This window comes from Equus przewalskii, chromosome 10 (genome assembly GCF_037783145.1).
Source record: "Equus przewalskii isolate Varuska chromosome 10, EquPr2, whole genome shotgun sequence".
In the NCBI taxonomy this organism is placed as follows: Eukaryota; Metazoa; Chordata; class Mammalia; order Perissodactyla; family Equidae; genus Equus; species Equus przewalskii.
In genome coordinates this window covers 22001991-22021143 of record NC_091840.1, presented here as the reverse complement: position 1 = coordinate 22021143, position 19153 = coordinate 22001991, and the positions used below count along the sequence as shown (strand labels likewise).

Sequence of the window (19153 nt, the reverse complement as noted above, 5' to 3'; positions counted from 1 at the left end):
GTCACCTGGGGAGTTCTCAAAACTCTGCTGCTCAGTCCACACGCTATGCCAATAAATCGGAATCGCCAGGGGTGGATCCGGGCATCAGAGTGTGTTGCGTCTCCCCAGGTGATTCTAATGTGCAGCCAACTTTGACAACCACTGCTGTTGAGCGGCTCTGTCTAACACAGCAGCCACTAGCCACACGTAGCTATTTAAATTTAAAAATGAAGTAAAATTCAAAGTTCAGTTCCTTAGTCACACTAGCCACATTCTAAGCACTCAGTAGCCAATGTGGTTAGTGGCTACCGTTTTGGACAGCATAGCTGTAGATCTAGCCCTCGATTTTCCGGAGAGGAGACCAGAGAAGCTCCTGGCAGGTGGGTGCCTTCCTTCTAGCAGGCCTGATGCTCACGGGAGGAGAAGGTCCCTTTCCTTGCCTGCTCCAGGGCTCAGAACACATCTGCCAAGGCCATCAATAATTGTGTGCCTAGAAAGTTCCTTCTGCTTTCTTGTGTCTACCCCATCTTCCTCCTTGAGCAGCGGGAAGCTTTATGCCACATGTTTATTTTCAAGGGCTTCACAGGACCAGGCCCTCCAGAGCTGTTCAGCATGGTCAGGCCAGCAGGCGAGCTGTTTACTTGGAATCCAAGTGCACAGAGGAGAGCAGAACAGAGCTATTTTCCACGGCTGCTGAGAAAGGTGAGTGAGCTGAGGCAGAATAACAAAAAGCCACTTCAAAAACACACCAGAAAAAGTCAGAAAGCAGAGACAATCAAAGGTTTGAGACACACACCCCCCCCCCAAAACCCTGACAAGAGAGCGAAAACAAGTCACGGGGGAGCCTCTGGCCCTGAAGGTTTCGAGACTGTCGCGGTTGCTGACTTGAGAACGGGCCTGTCCCAGCAGTTCCGAGAGGAGCCAGGAGCTGAGGCTGTGGGGGCTCAGAAACCTCACCTGATTCTGAGAACTGTGTGACCTGGGTGGTGGGACAGTCCCTGAGCCCTCTGTGTCTCTGGGAAGACAGGGGTGTGTGGGAATGGCAGGGTCAGATTGGCTGGGTGAGTGTGGGGGCTATTTCAGCCCAGAGACTGGCCACCGGTTAGGTAGCAGAATCTTACCTGGCCCTGGGCTCCCGGGACCTACTGCCTCAAAGGGTGGGGTTCCCATGCACATAGTCCATCAGGGAATTCAGTGGCATAAGGCCACCCATGTCCAGGAAGCTCCTACTTCAGGAGCCAACCATGAGGATGGCGAGCCAGAAAAGGAAGCCTGATGCTCTCCTCACCTCATCCCATTTCCCAAACTCTGCCACAGGGCAGTGAAGTACAACGAAGAGAGCCCTGGCGTTGGAGGACTTGAGCTCATGTCCCTAGCATTGTGACTACTTGCTATGTGACCTCGGGCAGGCCAGTTTACCCCTCCAGACCTTAGTTTCTTGCCCAGTAAATCGTAGGGTGGGTCTAGACCAATGGGTCTCAACCTGGTGAGCTGTACAAATCAATGAGATTCTAGCTGTTCTGAGATCCAGCCTGGGCATCAGGACCCTTAAATGCTCCTTAGATGATTCCAATGTGTGGCCAAGATTGAGAATCACTTGTTTCTCCAGGGCTCCTCAAGTTTAGCATGCATAGGAGTCACCTTGTTAAAATTCCGATTCTAATTCCACAGGCTTGGCGTAGAGTCAGAGAGCCTGCATTTCTAACAAGCTCCCAAGTGATGCCCACGGACCACACCTTGAGTAGGAGCAAGTCTATCTTTAATGTCCACTTCACTCTAACCAGCAAGCTGAATTCCAAGCTCCAGCAACTCAATTTGTTTTTGTTTTGGTACCTGGCAATAGTTGCATATTTCTGCCAATAGACGTGATTGCTTCTAAGTTCTTTCTTTTTCCTCCCTCTCTCACAAGAATCATTTAAATTCTCACTTATCGTTTGAAATCTGACTCGATCCTATGAAGATGAATCAGAGATCTTCCCTTCAAGGGCAGAAAATGAAAGATAAAGCCAGACTGTGATGTGAGTTCAAGGAGGGGCAGAGGCCATTTTTATTGGGAGGGTTGGGAAAGACTCTATGTAGCTGATAATCAGTTAACAAGTATTGAGCTTCTGTGTCTGCTGGGCACTGTTGAAGTGCTTTACATAGTTGTCTCATTTAACCCTCATAACAACCCCGTGGTAAGTACTGAGAATGACCCTCAAGTTACACGTGAGGAAACTGAAGCTAGAAGAGAAACAGAGACTTTTCCAAGCAAGGAGCAGTGCTGGGCCTTGAACTCAGGTCTCTGTTGACTGCTAGTCCACACAGAATGTGGGCAGTATTTCAGCTGCATGCTTGACCAGATCTGACCAGATCCAACCAGACTCAGCCAGATCCAACCAGACCCAAGCACACCTGACCAGACTGGACCAGACCCAACCAGACCTGACCAGAGTCAACCAGACTCAACAGACCCAACCAGACAAGACCAGATCTGACCAAACTCAATCAGACCCAACCAGACCCAGCTTCTGGGCACCTAGTTGTTGTTGGTAGGGAAAGGGGTGGGATGGGGTTTGCATGAGTTTAGGCTGCTTAAGCAATTTCTCCACTTACCTTCCATAATTCCTCAATCAGAAAAGGGCAGGTGGTAACAGTTTTCCACACCCAGCCCCTGGGCCCAGGAACTCAGGGCCCTTGCACGGAGCCGGGCACCTGGCTTCACACTTTTTCTCACTTGGCTACCTGTCCCAGCATAAATCTCTGCTGCCTGCATCTTTTTATACTTGTATCATTTTCTTATCTCCTGGAGAACAAGCAGCGTGTCCAGCTTGGTGACTGTTTTATTTTCTTTTTATAGGCTTGTCCCTTAGTCAGAGCCTAGAGTATAACTCCCAAAATAGTGCTGCATAGAAGATAGTCCGAGGCTACCAAGATTGCTACAAATTCTAAACTTCTCAGATTCCACTAGGTTCTTAACCAAAATGGTAGTCAGCAGCTCAACCCAATAGTTTTTCCAACTTGGCTTCATCCGTTTTGTCTCACTTTTATGGGACTGGGGTGGGAGGGGGAGAAAGAAGGAATGGAGACTTCCTTGTTCCCCTACCAGATCTTGGGTCTTGTCTTTCCATTTTTGGTATCCCCATTACAGGATATTATGCAGATAGATGCATAATAATGTTTGTCAGATGAGCAAATGAAGGCAACTTGGGTGTATTTTCTTATTACATCGAACGCACGGCAGCACTGATGGCTTCTCTTGCTTGGCCCTCAAGCAGGAGAGTCACCTAGCACAGGCTTTAGCTTGTGAAGGCCCCGGAACCCTGTGGGCACAGTTACTGGGAAATCTTTCTCTTTCACCACATCTTCTCAGGTTCTGCAACAACAGCTCAGGAAGGTGAGATTTTCTTACAGGGCCCAAGTGCTTGATATGCCAGATGAGTTGTAGAATGCCAACCTTGAGAGCAATCAGGAGAAGCCCAGTCCTACTTAGGCAGCCCTGGGATTGTAGAATGGAAGACCTGTGGAAGGAGGAGACTCCTCTGTTCTCTGCCTTCCGGAGAAAGGGTCATCTTATTGTAGTGGATATTCTTAAGATCATGGATATCTAACCTTGGCGGCTGGGGTGAGAAATGTGAAGGGTTCAATGCACGTGGAAGAATTTCCCTTCTCCAGATAGTTTTTGTCCTGTCATTAAAAAAGAAAGAAAGAACATACAAAGAAAAGAAATTAAAGATGTACCAAGGAGCTAAATGTGCTCAAGAATCAAAAGTAGCTTTGAGTTGGTCAACTGGACCCAGTCGGGGGAATGTGCCCATTTATTCAACTTGTGTGCTTAAGTAAGAAAATGTTGTCAGGCCAACGTCTGAAGACTTCCTCTTATTTCTTGAGTCTTACAAGAAATAAGCCAATGAGAGGTATGCCCCCACTGCTGAGGTGACTGTTCCAGCGGGAGAGGGTCCAGCAAGAGGGGCAGCAGTTAGGAGAGGCCCCCACAAATTCTAGCTCTGGACACAGATGGGTGTGCTGTTGGTGTCATGTTATTGCTGTAGACCCAACCCTCTTCCTCTGTCTTTCCCCGGGGGCCCGTGTGATTAATGCGTTTACATCATCTCCTCTGAAGGCATCATCCATCCCAGGGGAATAGAAACTGGTGATTGGTGCTATTTCTATCCCCTCCTTCAATAAATAGCTGCTTTTCTTTATTTATTGCTAGTGTTTTTCATTGTGTGGAACCACGAGGTGAGCCCTGGGGGCGGGAGAGGCAGGGATCTTCACTGAAATCTCTCATTTAGCAAACAACTTTCCTTGAGTGTCCATCTGCTTCCACAACTTTTATCTATATGTTGTTGACTTTTAAACCTATTTCTTGGGGCTGGCTCTGTGGCCGAGTGGTTAAGTTCGCGCGCTCCGCTGCAGGCGGCCCAGTGCTTCGTTGGTTCGAATCCTGGGCGCGGAAATGGCACTGCTCATCAAACCACGCTGAGGCAGCATCCCACGTGCCACAACTAGAAGGACCCACAACAAAGAATACACAACTATGTACCAGGGGGCTTTGGGGAGAAAAAGGAAAAATAAAGTCTTTAAAAAAAAAAAAACCCTATTTCTTTGCTTTGACCTCTCTCCTTAAGATTAAACTCACATTTCTAATTTAAAAAAAAGAGAGAGAGAGAGAATGGAAATTGGATGTAGGCGATTGACGTTAGCCTATGGAAGTCATTCTGCAATACATATTCAGTGACTCCATTTCCAGGTGCAGTCTGGTGTTGGCGGTGTAGTGGTGAGCATAGCTGCCTTCCAGGTGCAGAAGTTGAGGCCACAAGACGGGCTGTGATTTGCCTAAAGTCTCATAGAAAATTAGTGGCAGAATTGGAACCAGGGCTTTCCCCTCAAAGCCCTGGATAGAGCCTTAAAGCCATGGTAAGGTAATCGATTCATGTATTCTTGGGTTGCTATTATTAGGCACCAATCTGTCTTCCCCAGGAGACTGAGTCCTCCTGGGCAGGGACCTCCTCTTCATCCTCTCTGCACCCCAGCACCTCCCAGCCCAGTAGCGGGCACTTACTGGGGGCTCAAGAGGGGTGTGGGGAGTTGAATTGGGCGGTTGAATCTGACTTGTGGGACTCCTAGCCGTAAACAGCATGAAGTGAGGCAGGCTGGCCCCACCCCATCCTCTCCACTCAACTATGTCCGAAAAGGCTTAGCTCAAAGCTCACCTTATTTAAGAAGACCTTCCAGACCGACTCAGTCTCTGAATTTTGGAGCAACTCCTGTCTGTTGCCCTCATTTAACACCCTCCATATGCTAATTTATGTGGGGACGGGGCAGTATGACATACCGGTTTTAATTATGGGCTGTGGCTCTACCATTTTCTAGCCATGGGATCTCAGGTAATTCCTTTGGGCCTCAATTTCTTTATCTGTAAAATAGATCCAGTAATAATTCCTCTCTCATAGGCTCGTTGTGAGGATTTTCATTGGGACAAGTCATGCAAAGTGTTTAGTGTGGTGCCAGGCACTCAGTACATTCTACCTATTATTGTCATAAGTTTTCACAACTAACTGTTTTGTTTCTCCACCTTCTCTGACGATGGTTACCTCACCTGTGAACCAGAGGAAATAATTTGTAATCTTGGTGGATTGTTATGACAACCGAATGAGAGAATACATACAAAAATGCTTTGTAAACTCTGAAGGTTTGGGTGTGAAGTGTGACTGCCTCCACAAGATCACACAACTGGTAAGAGGTGGCGCCCTCCTGGAACAACCACACCCTCCCCCAATACTCGTACACACAACATGCACACAGCAGCAGCCGCACCGCCACCACCAGGAAACGTCTAGGTGGTCTGACCCCTACTGGCATCCCAGGGAAGTTGCTCTCTTGTTATTTTGATAGCCACTGGTTGAGCACCTCTGGGCTATGTGAGCAAGCAGTGGTGGAGTGGAAAAAGATGAACGAGACATGGACTTCATCCTCAAGAAGCTTACAAGGCAGCAGGGGAGGAGTGTGAGCAAATGCTAATCTAAAAGAGGCTGAATGACACAAAAGTGGTAGCCACAGAAAGATGGAAGGAGGGTATGGGAGCAAGAGGAGGTTTTGTGGCAGGGTTGGCATCTGAGCTGGTCTTTGAGATGGGTGGTGTATTAGCTCGCCAGGGCTGCCGTAACAAAATGCCACAGCCTGGGTGGTGTACGTGACAGAAGTTTATTTTCTCACAGTTCTGGAGGCTGGAAGTCCGAGATCTAGGTGTTGGTAGGGTTCGTTCATTCTGAGACCTCTCTCCTTGGCTTGCAAATGGCTGTCTTCTCTGTGTCTTCATATGGTCATCCCTCAGTCTGTGTTGCCTGTGACCAATATTATCTTCTTATAGAGATGCTAGTCCCATTGGATTAGGGCCTACCGGTGTGACCTAATTGGACCTAAATTACCTCTTCAAAGGCCCTATATCCAAATACATTCTGAGGTACTGGGGGGTTGGGCCTTCAACATATTAATTTGTGGGGGGGACACAATTCAGCCTATCATAAGTAGGATGTTTTCTTTTTTTTACATTTGGCAACTTACAAAAGTACTCATAAAATGTGAAATGTTGAAACGCACAAAAAGGAAAATAAAACCACTAAGACATGACCGTATCTGCCCAATCTTTTTTTTTTTAAAAAAATGAATATATACCTTTCAAAATGGGTTTGTACTTCACAGCACCTGTTGTTTTGTAACCTGCTAGTTTCTCTTGACAAATCTATCATGAACTTTCCACCTTGTCATTAATTGTCCTTCCACAACATCACTTTGAATGGCTGCATAGTGGTCCATTATAAGGATGTAGTCAGTGTATTCAGTGAATGGTTGGTGGGATTCTGATTAGCCAACATTGGGGTAGAGAAGGAGCAGTCTTATGGGAGGGAATGACGTGAACCCCAAGGACACGATTGTTGGCTACACTTCAGCAAACTGGAACCAGCCAAAAGAATTCTCAGAATCAGGTAGATTACACTTACAAGAATGTAATTGTGTGTGTGTGTGTGTGTATGTGTGTGTGTGGGGGGGTAGATTGTGGATGTGAGGGTGCTGCTATTTCTGAGAAGTCCTGGAGGATCCCAAGAATAATCCAGCTGTACAATTGATGTCTGACTAATTAGAATCTCAATTAGACCCTACAGGGCAACTGAAATTCAATATTTGACTCTACAGGGTGAGACGGAACTTAATGAAGACTTCATCATTTTAAGTGAGATGCTGCTTTTTTATGAGTGATTTTTAGTGACTACTGATGGTAACCTTTCCCATCCCTCATTCCCCTCTTTCCTTCCCTACTGTCCATCCCCAGTGAGGAGAAATCTTTGGTAAAATGAAGCCAAGAGATAAGGACTTAGTGATGAAGATTTGTTGGTCTTGCTTCGCACTGAAGACTTGGGGGGACCCAAAAGGGAAGTTCACGTTGTACTGAGAGGAATTCTAGGGGAGACAGGAGGCAGGGAGAGGGGAAAGGGAGCACGACTCCACCCTGCCCACCACGGCAGATTTTAATGGACCCAAGAGGTGATTCAATAGGAAAAAAGATGCTTAGTTCTGTTAATTTCGATAACTGAGCCTTTCAAATTGTGTTTATAAAGCTCACAGAATCTTAGGATTCTTTTTCTCCATTTTGCACATGGGAGAAGAGGAAAGTGCAAATGACTTTCTTGTGATTTGATAGAGAAACAGTTTAGGAATGCAGAGATTCAGCCACCATATTATTTCCAAGACAACCCATTCTCAAGTGAGAAAACCAGTCAGAATTACAGCTTTTTTCTTTTTACAGGACATGGCAATTTCTAAAGCCTTAGGAATCTTACCAGACCCTTTTGTTGAACCAATACGTCCAGGGACTGATTTATTCTAACCAAGTCCAGCCAGGAACAGAGATGAATATTCACACGTGTCCACACATTGCCCGGGAGGACAAGATGTATATTCTTGTGAAAATCTTCAACCTGATGCCTTATCAAATCTGACTCTTGGAACTGATTTTTGATGTAGGATGGCACTTCTCCCTCCCCAGCTGTGGGAGAGAGAGGCCATCTTCTGCAGTTCCTTCTAAGGTACCCGTGTTCACGATGCCGGATGGTACTTTGGAAGTGATTTCATCAGTTGGCATTCTAAGGACAAAAGCAGGCCTGCTGAGTTCAATTTTACTGGCAGAAACAGATAAGGAATGGAGAGGATATTACTTATTAACTGTGAAATGTGGAGAGTATGGCGCTTTTGTTTGCCGACACCAGCCTTTGAATTCCCCGTGATTGCGGAAATTGTAAGCTTTCTTTCGGTAAGGGATTATACTGACACTCCTCCCGATGCTGTGGGCGTGAAGAGGGTTACGTAAATGATTGCTACTTTTAGGAGCCTCCAGCCCCTCAACTTTAGCCACGACATAGGAAAAGCGAATTCAGGAAGGATGCAATTCACTTCAAACCTTGAACAAATCCACATCATGAAAACCCAATTCAGATTATTTGCTATAAAAAAAATATTATCATTTTGCAACAATTCACTACGTGATGATTTTAAACAGACAGTTCTCATGCGTTTTATATCTTTTTTTTTTTCAAAATGAATCTTTGTTGAGACTGCGCTGTGTGGCTAGCTCTGTAGGAAAACCACATAGGCCATGTCTCTAAAGCAGACGCACGCCCCCTCATTCTGTGCAAATGAGTCTTTTGGTGTCTTTCAGCACCCACCTCTAGTGCCTCGTGAGAGAGTCATGCCACCCAGGAAAGTAGAAAATGCTTCCTAAGAAATGCTTGCCAACAACATGTACAGGGGCTAACAGATGCCCTGCTGGGGACCAGGGAGCCAGAGAAGCAAGGCATGCACCTGAGGAGGAAACACAGGACAACGATGAGCCAAAGGCCCAATGCCAGCGAGGTGCCCAGGGCAAGGGTGGCCATCAGGACATTTCTGTGTCATGCAATTATGAAAGCCACCTCTATTTAATTCACTTTAATTAAAATAGGAAGGCCAGTTCCACCCCGAAGTGAAAGACGCTCTCAGGAGATGCAGAGTGAGCTCTGAGGACCAGGAGGCAAAAGTACCAGCTCTCCTGAACCCGTCACTGATGACTGAGGTGGTGCCATTTCACTCTTCTGGTTACCCTTCACTAGTCCCTGATCTGTTACCCTTCCCGAAGAGTGAAGTTTCTCTTGGAAGGAAGAGAGAGGAGGGTAGCACACTAGCGCCCTAAAGTGCTAAAGCCCAAGGTGGGCAAGGAGAAGGTGTAAAGGGAAGGACAGGTGTATATGGCGCAAAAGACAGTTCGTCTCGTTCCCCATTGGATGTAAACTCCCTGATGACAGGGGTTTTTGTGTTTTTTCATTGATGTGCCCCCAGCGCCTAGAACCCAGTCTGGCACATCGTAGGAGTTCAGTAAATATTTGTTTCATGAGTGATTCTCAAACATTGAGATGAGCTAGTCCTTCCAATGAAGCAGTTGCTTTACTGCGAAGCCCTATGGGGACAAAAGTGGTGTAAGGTGGGGTGCCCGTCCTCAGGTCTGCCCCAGGCTAGCCCTATAACCACTTGGTATTCATTCAGGAACATTTCCCCAGCCCCTTTTCCGTAATACACTGTGTCAGTACATATTTCTTTAACACTCACCGTGAGCCAAGCTCTGGGGATACCATGATGACTCAGGTTGGGACCACGCCCTTTGGCAGGAGACACAGACTGCTAAAACCACAGACAGGGGAGTATCTCACTCCGCCTGGAAGTGGAGGCACCAGGAAAGTCCTCACAGAGGAGGGCACACTTGGGCTGCTGTTATCAGCCTGGGGTGGGGCTGGGGGAGCATTCCCAACTACTCGACCCGCTGAATACATCCTTCCCTCTCGCTGGTCCTTCTTTGTTCACTCCCGGCTCGGCTCGCCCCAGGTCCTGGTGCCATAAGTATACAGCACAGATACGCGTTGTCGTTAATCCCAGCAAATCTAAGAACTGTTCTGAGAGCTTGGTGACATTATTGGTGCTGGAATGGTTAGGGGACCGTGACTCCCATTTGGCTGTTGCTCCTTGGTCTGGCTCCCTTGGGAACTTGTTGTGGGAAGGGGAATAGGCTGGGCAGGATTGGGGTCTTCCCGGGTCCTCTGAACCGTAGAAATTCCACTGGCCCATACCGAGGACCAGTGGATGGGAGGCCCATGTAGTGTAGCATAAGACAGTGATGATGTCTTCAACAAGGCTCCCTGAATATGATAACCGTGACTTCCCTTCATTTGGAGACATCCATGCCTAGGCTGGAGGGCCTTTGACACGGCAATATGGTGGCACATTGGACGAGAAGGCATTTCCACCTACACAATTTGTCCTGATTTAGTAATTCTTTCACGTTTTTGGGTCTGAGACATCAGAACCCCATCGCCTGACTCCTACCAGAAGATACTGTTAAAATGCAACTAGAAGAATGTTGTTTTGGTACTTTACACATCAGCTGCTAATCTTGGCAGGATTTTCCCTTCCCAGGGTATAGAGAGAGAAGAGGAAGTGAAAACAGGAGGGGAGAATTCTCTTACAGCACCTCTTGCCTTGCAGAAAACAACCAAAAACCCCCTCGGGTTTGAACAGGGCTTTGTACTTTTTTGTAGCTGGTCCCCATCCGCGGATTACCTCATTTGGTTCTCAGAGCTCCCCCAGGTGGGAGGCACGATTCTGAGCTGCTCCAATTTCGCTCTCATTTGCAGACAGGAGGCATTCCTGGGGCTGGAGGTGAGGGCTAAGGACTGGCTATTCCAGGAGAAGGAGGTAATTCTTCAGAGGCCCTGGGGTTTCTGAGCTTTTTCAGGAAAGCTGGGAGAGGCTCATCCATACCTGGTGGAGAAAGGTCTATGTGAACAGGGATTGGAGCTGACTGTCGTCTGGGTGGAGCTTTTCGGCCATGGAAGACAGAGGAGCTGGACTCCTCGGCGCTGAGTCACCATCTGCTGATCTCTGCCAGCTGTGGGACTCTCCTGGCTGCCGGGGATCTCCCACCCTGAAGCGTGGGGCCTTTGAGAGCTCCTGATTGTGGTATCTGCTGCCAAGAGAGGGGTGTCTTCCCCAGAGCCCAGTAGGCATGTCTCTATTCTTTCCTGTTGCTTTAACAGACTTCATCGATAACTCGGGGTATGCAACAGGCCGGTCGGAAGGTGGGGAGAATATGGAGGCAAATGGGATGAGGCCCTTGTTCTCCAACAGGCTGTAGTCTCCTGGTACAGACAGACATGGACACAAACACAACACAAGGGCTGAATCAAGGGGCTGTGCGAAGGGGACGCAGTGCTAGAGGCCACTGAGGCAGCCTCACATTGGAACCCTGATGCCAAGTCCCAGGGCAGAGTCTCCCGGACGGTGCCCCCTGTTCTGGGGACCATGAGCTCTGCACTGAAAATCAGCAATGCTTGATAGGGCAAGTGTGAAGTTGCAAGTGGGCCAGAGGGTCTGTATTGGGATGGTCCCAGGGATTTCAGGATGCCATTCCCATTCTCCCTTGGGAAAGACTCCGTAATATGGCTTAGGTGAACTGAGAATAAGAGGCTGGGACATGGAGGGCAGACAGAGGACTTGCTGGGGAGGAGACATCATGGTGACCCTCTCCTGCCTCCTGTGGGTTTTGGCTTGGCTGGGGTTCGGGAGCTTGGGGCCTAGGCAAAGCTGGGGATCAGGGCTGCTGAGAGGGAAGGGATAGTCCTCACTTTGTGGGACAGAGGTCAAATGCAGGACCACTGGGCATCCCAGCAGGACTGAGAGGCAGCATGTCGGAACAGAGAACAAGGCTGTAGGATCGTCATGCAGGGGCCGCCCCCTCACACATCCCAAAACCCATTCTTATGCCTCCTGGTCTAGAGGATTGAGTCGAGGCTGAGATTCAGTCTGGGCTGGGAGCCCTGTGCACAAGGCCCTCCAAACAGGCCGCCCCTCCCCCCCCCCCGCCCCCCCCCGCCAGTTCCTGGTTTATCACTGCTCCTTTCTATCTCTGCTCTCACTCCCCACCAGAGCTTTCCTTCCCTCCTGCAATGCCCTTCTTTCCACGCCCAGTGCCCTTCACTTCCATGAAACCTCCCCTGGTGTCCTCAGGCAGGAGTGCTCACCTCCCTCCTCTGAGCATCCCTGGCTCATGGGACCATGCATGTGACACCTGCTGGAGGTGTTCACATTCCGACTCCGTCTCCGAGATTCTCACTCCTTGGGCCTGGGCCCAGGTCTCCCTCATCTCTGAGCACGCCCCATCACGGGGTGTCTGCTGAGTTATCAGTACCTATTGAATGAACACATGGCAAAGATCTGACACTGGCTCCTTTGCCTCTGTCTGCCGCCTCTTTTCTGGAGAAGAGGTGGTTTGAGGAAGAGCCTGGGGAGAGGGAGATGGGAAGGAAAGTCACAGCAAATTCCCCTGGGATCGAAATCTCATCAGGGTCAGGATCGAGGGCTCAAGGGGCCCCCTGCCAGGGCAACTGGGAATGACAGAGCAGTTTGCTGGCCTGGGACATGAGGAAGGGGGCAGAAATCTTTGCAAACGGGGCCCTGGCATTGTAGGAATTTGCCTAGCCTACGGGCTTGGGATGGGGTCGGTTTTTGGTGAGGCCAGGAAAGTCCTACCTAGGTATATTCCAGCCTCTTCTGTCTTTCTAGGGTACAGCGAGTGGGGTGAATGACAAGGAGCCAAGGGGCTGGGCGGCCTCCGAGTGTGGCCACCTTTGACCCCAGAACCGTGTTTTCAAATGGATAAAGCTCTGGCACAGGGTCAGATCAGCAACTATTCAAATTTTATACAAGCTAATACCTACTTCCTTCTCCTCGGTCCATGCTTGGCCTTCCCCAGGGAGAGGCCCTGGCTCCTAGGCTAGGCCCTGAGTGGAGAACTTGATGTGATCGGGCTTCATTGGCATCCGTGGAGGCTTGAAACTGGATGAACAGGAAGCATCTTGTTTAAAACTTACATAAACAATCTCAGCCTTTTCTGAAGTACCATGGAGGGGAGCGAGCGGAGCCTGCGGTGCCTGTGAGGGACTGTGGGGGAGGGAGAGCAGCTGGGTGGCTGCCTCTTGTTGGCACTAGACGCACCTCTGATCCCCAGAGTGGGCCCTCGGCAGCTGGGAACCTGTCCTGGTGGCCTCTTGCCCCTCCTTAGTCATCACATGCTCACCCCGAATGCTGTAGGAAGCTGCCGCTCAGTCTAGCCCCGCTGTCGATCAGTCTCCCTCTCTTCATTTTGCTGGCAGCCTGGATTTATTATCCTTTAAAGATCATCTCTTGGAAGGACACCAGCCTCTCATTACGTCTTCCAGCCTGCCAGGGGGCAGCTCAGCTAATCCGGCTTTCTTGCGCCGGTGTATTCGCTTCTGGCCTGGGTGTTCTGACGCCACCTCTGGCACCAGCAGGGTGGGAAGACGGACGAAATAATTAGGCCCCATAAGTTGAAAGGAGAATTAATTCCCCTGTACAAACTTTTGTTTCTTCTCTTCCAGAATAACTTCAAATGTGTTAATCCAGGACTGTTCTTTTTTCCTTTCGTAACACGTCTGATTTATTGCAGTAGTGTTTTGTGTTTTTTTCACCGTATTTTTCACTAGAATGTAGTACATGTGAACTTTATAACATTAAAGATATTTTCCCTTGTTTGTTATAAAATGATTTAACTATATTAAACTCAGTTTTGAAAAGAGAAGAAGAAAAAAAATCACCCCTAATCTTACCACAAACAGTTTCTCAGCTTTTCCTTCCGGTCTTGGTCTGGATGCGAATTTAATCGTACACAAGTGTGATCTCCACATACGTTTACTTCTTGAAAGAGCCTAATCTGATAGCGTACGCCTTGCCCCATGTTGTTACATCGCATTAACACACAAAAAAGCTTCAGTATTATCATTTTTTCAATCAACCTCCTGTGGCTGGAAGTTTGATTGCTTCTTCTTTCGGGCTTGGAACAGAGATGTTCATCTGTCTTGTCTGGGCTCTCTCAGTCCCTGGGGGCCAGAAATGAAGGTGGTCTAAATTGGGGGTCTAGCAGGCTCCCAATGACTCCAGTGATCCTTTCTTGCTCCCTCCCCGCCCCAGGCCCTGGGCCAGACTCCTGCCAGTCGGCTCCTGTTGTGCTCAGGTGCCCACGAGAAGGAGCTCCCACCACCGAGTAGGGTAAGAGCATTTCCAGGGCACATTGGTGCAAAGTTTTTCATCCATGGGAGCACTCACCATCTCCTCTACCAGTCCAGAGAGGGGGACTGCGTCCTACTGGGTCTTTGTCCCTGGTGCCTGGGAGGGTTCTTGGAATGGAACAGGTGCTCTGTGGTTGTTTGTTGAGGAATGAAAGTCGAAGAATGATGCCCAGCTCACAAGGAAACATGTAAGCCACCGACCCCTGCTGTTTCCCCAGGCTGGGCTGCCAAACCTGACAACGCGGCTCTGCTTTAGGGGCTGAGGGGCTTAGACTCAGGGCCAAGGGCCCCTTTACTCGACAGCTTACTTCTACCTCCTAGGTAGCCTCGCACCTCTTTCCTTAGAATCCTGGTCCGTGCTGTCCCTTCCCTATTCTGAATTCAACTAGAAAGTGATAATGGTTTTATAGAGCAGGGTCCCCATCCCACCCCCTACAAGCAACTTTAGGTGCCCCTTTATTTAATATGGTGACCAGCTTGTCTCTGCCTGCCCAGGACTTTCGCAGTTTTGACATTGAAAGTCACCCCTCAGTCCCAGATAAAGGGGACAGTTTTGTCTTAATTCCCTGCATCCAGTTAACAACGTCCTGTAGAGGGCGCTGGAGGCACAGCACAGGCCACAGGTTCCTGCGGGGACCCAGCGTTTGTCGGCCCTCCTGGGTGGGAGGTAGGATCACCGGACACCCTCAGAGTAGGGATTCTGCCTCCCGCCAGAGTGGGTCATGAAACAGCACACCTCCTCCCCTGCGGCTGGAGAACGCCCGTTTAGGGAGCTGACGCCTGTTGGAGAAGAGGCAGTTACCCCGTCAGACAAGCCTGGTGCTGGGAGCCCTCTGTTTCTTGCTTCTGAGAAGGCAAATCATAGAAATAAATTGCATCATTTCAGACCATCAAGCTACCCAGGGTGTTTGAGCTCTAAGTACCCTGACAGCAGGACACTCCAGGTGCATTGACCTAGAACATCTTAGGCCACAGGAGAACAAATCTGCTTGCTTTTCTTCAAGTGTGTCTATCACCTCTCCACCTTCCCCTGGTTTATAGACCTACCTTAGGAGATTAAGTGGGAAATCATAAAATTGACTTTCAAAGTGGGTGGCGATAATGAAAAAAAGAATCTTGCTACAATGATTCTAGTAAGAGAGCAGATGTGCACAGATCTTACTTTGGGCGTTAGGCTGGCTGCAGGCAGCGGCAAGTCAGCTATTGTGATCAGCACAGGTTTCTGGGCGCTTCACACACATCAGCCCCCTGCTTTGATGCATAACGCCTATTGCTGCCATGTTGCTGTGTTCAACTAGGTTGCAAAGTGTTTAGAACAGATACCATGTGGTGGGATCCTTTACTAATTCTCCTGCTTGCTCACCCTTTGTTGTTAAGCTACATACTTTGGGCAATAATTACAATTCATTAAACGTGCTGTGAAAACTGTCTTGTAAGAAGAGCCTGGCTGAAAGCACCAATGAAATGGGTTAAAAACACAGAGCTGCTGTTTATGTTATTTAACTTCCCAGAACTCCAATTTGTCCATGTTTAAAACAGGGATGATGGTCGTCATATCCTCTCATTAGGTCGGTGTAGGGGTTAAATGAGATAATGTGTGCAAAGCACTTAGCTCTGAGCCTGGCATCTCGTGGGGGTTCAACAGCAATTTGCTGAAGGATTGAGTGGCTCCATTTTTCTTAACTCCAAGCTGACTGCCTATTCTGTTAACCCAATGTTGCTTCAGCTAAAATTGTATTGGACTTGATTAAGTTATGGCTTTCTCCGTATTTAGATATACTCACTGAATGGGTTTGATGTTTCCCAGGTTTTCTCAGGTACTCTATCTTGAACTGTCATCATCATCACCATCGCCATCACCACCACCACGAGCTAACGTTTATTGAGTGTTTACTATGTACCAGGCTTTGGGCAAAGTGCTTTTCGCACACTCTCTCATTTTCTTCTCACAACCACTCTGGGAAATTGATGCTGTAGTCATTTTATGCCCCTCGTGCAGGTGAGAAAACTGAAAAGGCCAAAGTGGACTTGAACCCAGAGCTGCACTAAAGCCTGAGTTCTCAGCCACCACTCGTCACGTGGCTAATTTCATCCTTTACAGATTGGATTTTCTGAGTTTTGCTTTTGGAAACCATTTCAAACTCTAGGTTCCTGGGTACTGGTTACAACTGGTTTTGGATTTCTGGTGACATTGACAATGATAAGACAGCTAATGGTGCTGTCACTTGCTATTTGGGGAGAGAAGTAGAGGATTTCATTGCAAGGAAAGTGATCCCAGTCTAAATAAACTGGCATAATGGGCAACCTTAAAAAGTACCACATGGTGAAGGATGTCAAATTCTTGGCAAAGTTTCCACCTAGGTTTGAACAGGTTTTTGAATAGCCCAAGGATCTGCTCTCCCCAGAAGAAGCTGAAAAGAACAATTCTAGTCCTGGCTCTGAGACAGTTGGATCTTAGATGAGTCACTCACTTCTCTTCCTTGGGCCTTGGTTTCCCCTTTTGGAAAATGAGAGGATTAAAGCAAATTGGTGGTTCCCAAAACTTTGATGTGCTAGATTCCTTGGCTCCAGCCTGGGAGACTCTGATTCAGCAGGCTTGGGAGCACCCAGGCAGCGTCCCTGGGGAAATTCTGATGCCCATTAATTTGAGGGCCGTCCACCTAGATTGTGTCTGACATTTGATTTTCAAGCTAATGATTTTCAAGCGAACCCCAGGACATGTGGAGTGTTTTCTGAGGAGGAGGAAGATCTATCCAAAGCACACACAGTGGAGGAGGTGGGTAAGGTTCAGAGAGTGAGTAACTGCATAACAGCCGTCTGATATCAGTACTTCCGGAAATTTTTGAGACTCAACCAGGGAGGTCTTTTAAAAGGTTCCCCAGGGCTCACAGACTGACAGGAAACCGCAACAGGGGTAAAATGCAAACATAACACACCCTATCAGACATGAGGGCAGTTCTCTACCCAGCACAATAACTTATATCATCGAAAAGTTTATGAGTCATTTGTTTTAAATCTCTGTGTGTGTATTTTTTCATTTTGGTGGTATGGAGATATCTAAGGAAAGGAGGTGGGGATTCAAAAGGGAATAATTTTTACACATACCTCTCCCATTACAAGAACACTGATCTCTAAGTAGATTCTTTTGTCTTGAGTCTTTTGGATTATTACTCCACAGTGATGAAATCCGTAAGGCAAGTCTTCAATCTCCATATCATTTAATACCATGAGTGACAGCCTGAGGCCAGTTTGTTTTTTCTCCAAGAAAAATGATTTGTAGGAGCTGATTGATCACCTCAGGACCAAGATTATAAATATAGATTTCATTGGTAAAGTGATCTACTCTAACATTAAATCCAGGAATTAGAAAATAAGACTCAAAAGTACGAAAAGCACATGGTAATATAGTAAGTGCTCAACAAATGCTAGGCTTTTATTGTTATTAGATGATTGTGGGATTAACCTTCATGAATTTGCCCTTGAATTTTAAGCTGCTGTTGACCCAGCATGGTTTCTAAGAAGACAAGGTTCCTGGAGCTCCAGGGAGCAGGAAGCGCACCTTCTCTTTCGTGCAATCTTCCCCAAACAGCTTTATCCCCACTCCCATGTGGGATCCTTCAGATGATTTTGGATGGTGTGAAGACTGTTTAAATAATGTTCTTTAAAACAGTATGTATTTAAGTGTAAACATAACTAGCAAAATATCTGTCTTTAAGATTATTTTCCTTTATGACAACAGACAATGGTTTTGTATTTATGCTGATACAAAGTTTCCTTTTTTTTTTTTTTACGATTTTATTTTTCTTTTTTCTCCCCAAAGCCCCCCAGTACATAGTTGTGTAGTTTTAGTTGTGGGTCCTTCTAGTTGTGGCATGTGGGACGCCGCCTCAGCATGGCCTGATGAGCCGTGCCATGTCTGCAGCTAGGATCCGAACCAGCAAAACCCTGGGCTGCCAAAGCGGAGTGTGTGAACTTAACCACTGGGCCATGGGGCTGGCCCCCAAAGTTTCCTTTTAAAATAAATTATTCAAGTGGAATAAGTAAGCTGATTCAAAGAAAGCTGTTAAGTTATAATGGTACAGATGTTACCGAGAAAAATTGTGGCGTGGTATGCAAATGACTGAGATTTGAGAAATACTGTGTTAGTGAATTGTACCTGTTTTCTCCCCTTTTTGCTCCGTGTGAAAATAATAATCGACATTCATTTCACAGAGTTTGCATCCAAAATATAGTTATAAAAATTCTGTGCTGGACAGGACCCTAAGATCATCATGGAACACCCCTCCGTATTTTAGATAGGTGGTTTCTGAGGCCCAGAGACGCTGTACCTTGATTAAGTGCAATACACTGCAGAGGAACTATGCTTTTACTCCATTAGAGAAAATACTAGTGCTTTCTTGTGGTCTAGACCTCAAAATAGAAAAGGGATAGTCCTTTACCCCAGTTCACCAAGAGAGACACTGGAAGAGAGGAACTGTCCTACCGCAGGGTCTCAAGGGGCACCAGTCCTGAAATATTTGAAGGTCTTTTCCTTGGAAGAGGATTACATTCAATTCTCTTTGACTTCGAGGTGTAGAAGTAGAACCAGGGGTTTGAAATTATAGGAAGACGGATTTTACCTCAATGAGAGGAAATAATTTCAGTTAACGAAAGAAGGAATGAGCTGTCTGACAAAAGGATGGGCTCCCTAAGTCTAGAGGTGTTTACTTGAGCAGTGCTTGACAATCCTAAGGGACGTGTGGAAGGGAATTTCTCTATCCAAGGGCTCAATGGGTGCTTGAGGTGGTGGACCTAAGGTCCTTGCCACTCCTGAATGTCAAGGAGTCTGAGGCAGGGGCCAGTCCCCTGGCCGAGTGGTTAAGCTCGCGTACTCGGCTTTGGCAGCCCAGGGTTTCACTGGTTTGGATCCTGGGTGCAGACCTAGCACTGCTCATCAAGCCACGCTGAGGTGGTGTTCCACATGCCACAACTAGAATATACAACTATGTACCGGGGGGCTTTGGGGAGGAGGAGAAGGGGGGAGGGGA

General features: G+C 47.7%; 1 protein-coding gene across 5 annotated transcripts in view; it reads left to right on the top strand.

Moving 5' to 3' along the window:
* LOC103550182 (uncharacterized) overlaps positions 1 to 9836 on the top strand; it is a 30590-nt gene extending 20754 nt beyond the window's left edge. For 3 of the 5 annotated variants that reach the window (XR_011523363.1, XR_544703.2, XM_070562021.1), the window contains 2 exons: positions 556 to 681; positions 1651 to 4163. Coding sequence is in view for 3 of the 5 variants with exons in the window: in XM_070562021.1 (XP_070418122.1) it covers positions 556 to 681; positions 1651 to 1842 (318 nt within the window). In the remaining 2 variants the exon portion in view is untranslated. Of the gene's footprint in view, positions 1 to 555; positions 1087 to 1650; positions 4164 to 7765 lie in introns of those variants that run through there. The other 2 variants (XM_070562022.1, XM_070562020.1) reach the window with 2 other exon arrangements.
* The last annotated feature ends 9317 nt before the right edge of the window (positions 9837 to 19153 follow it).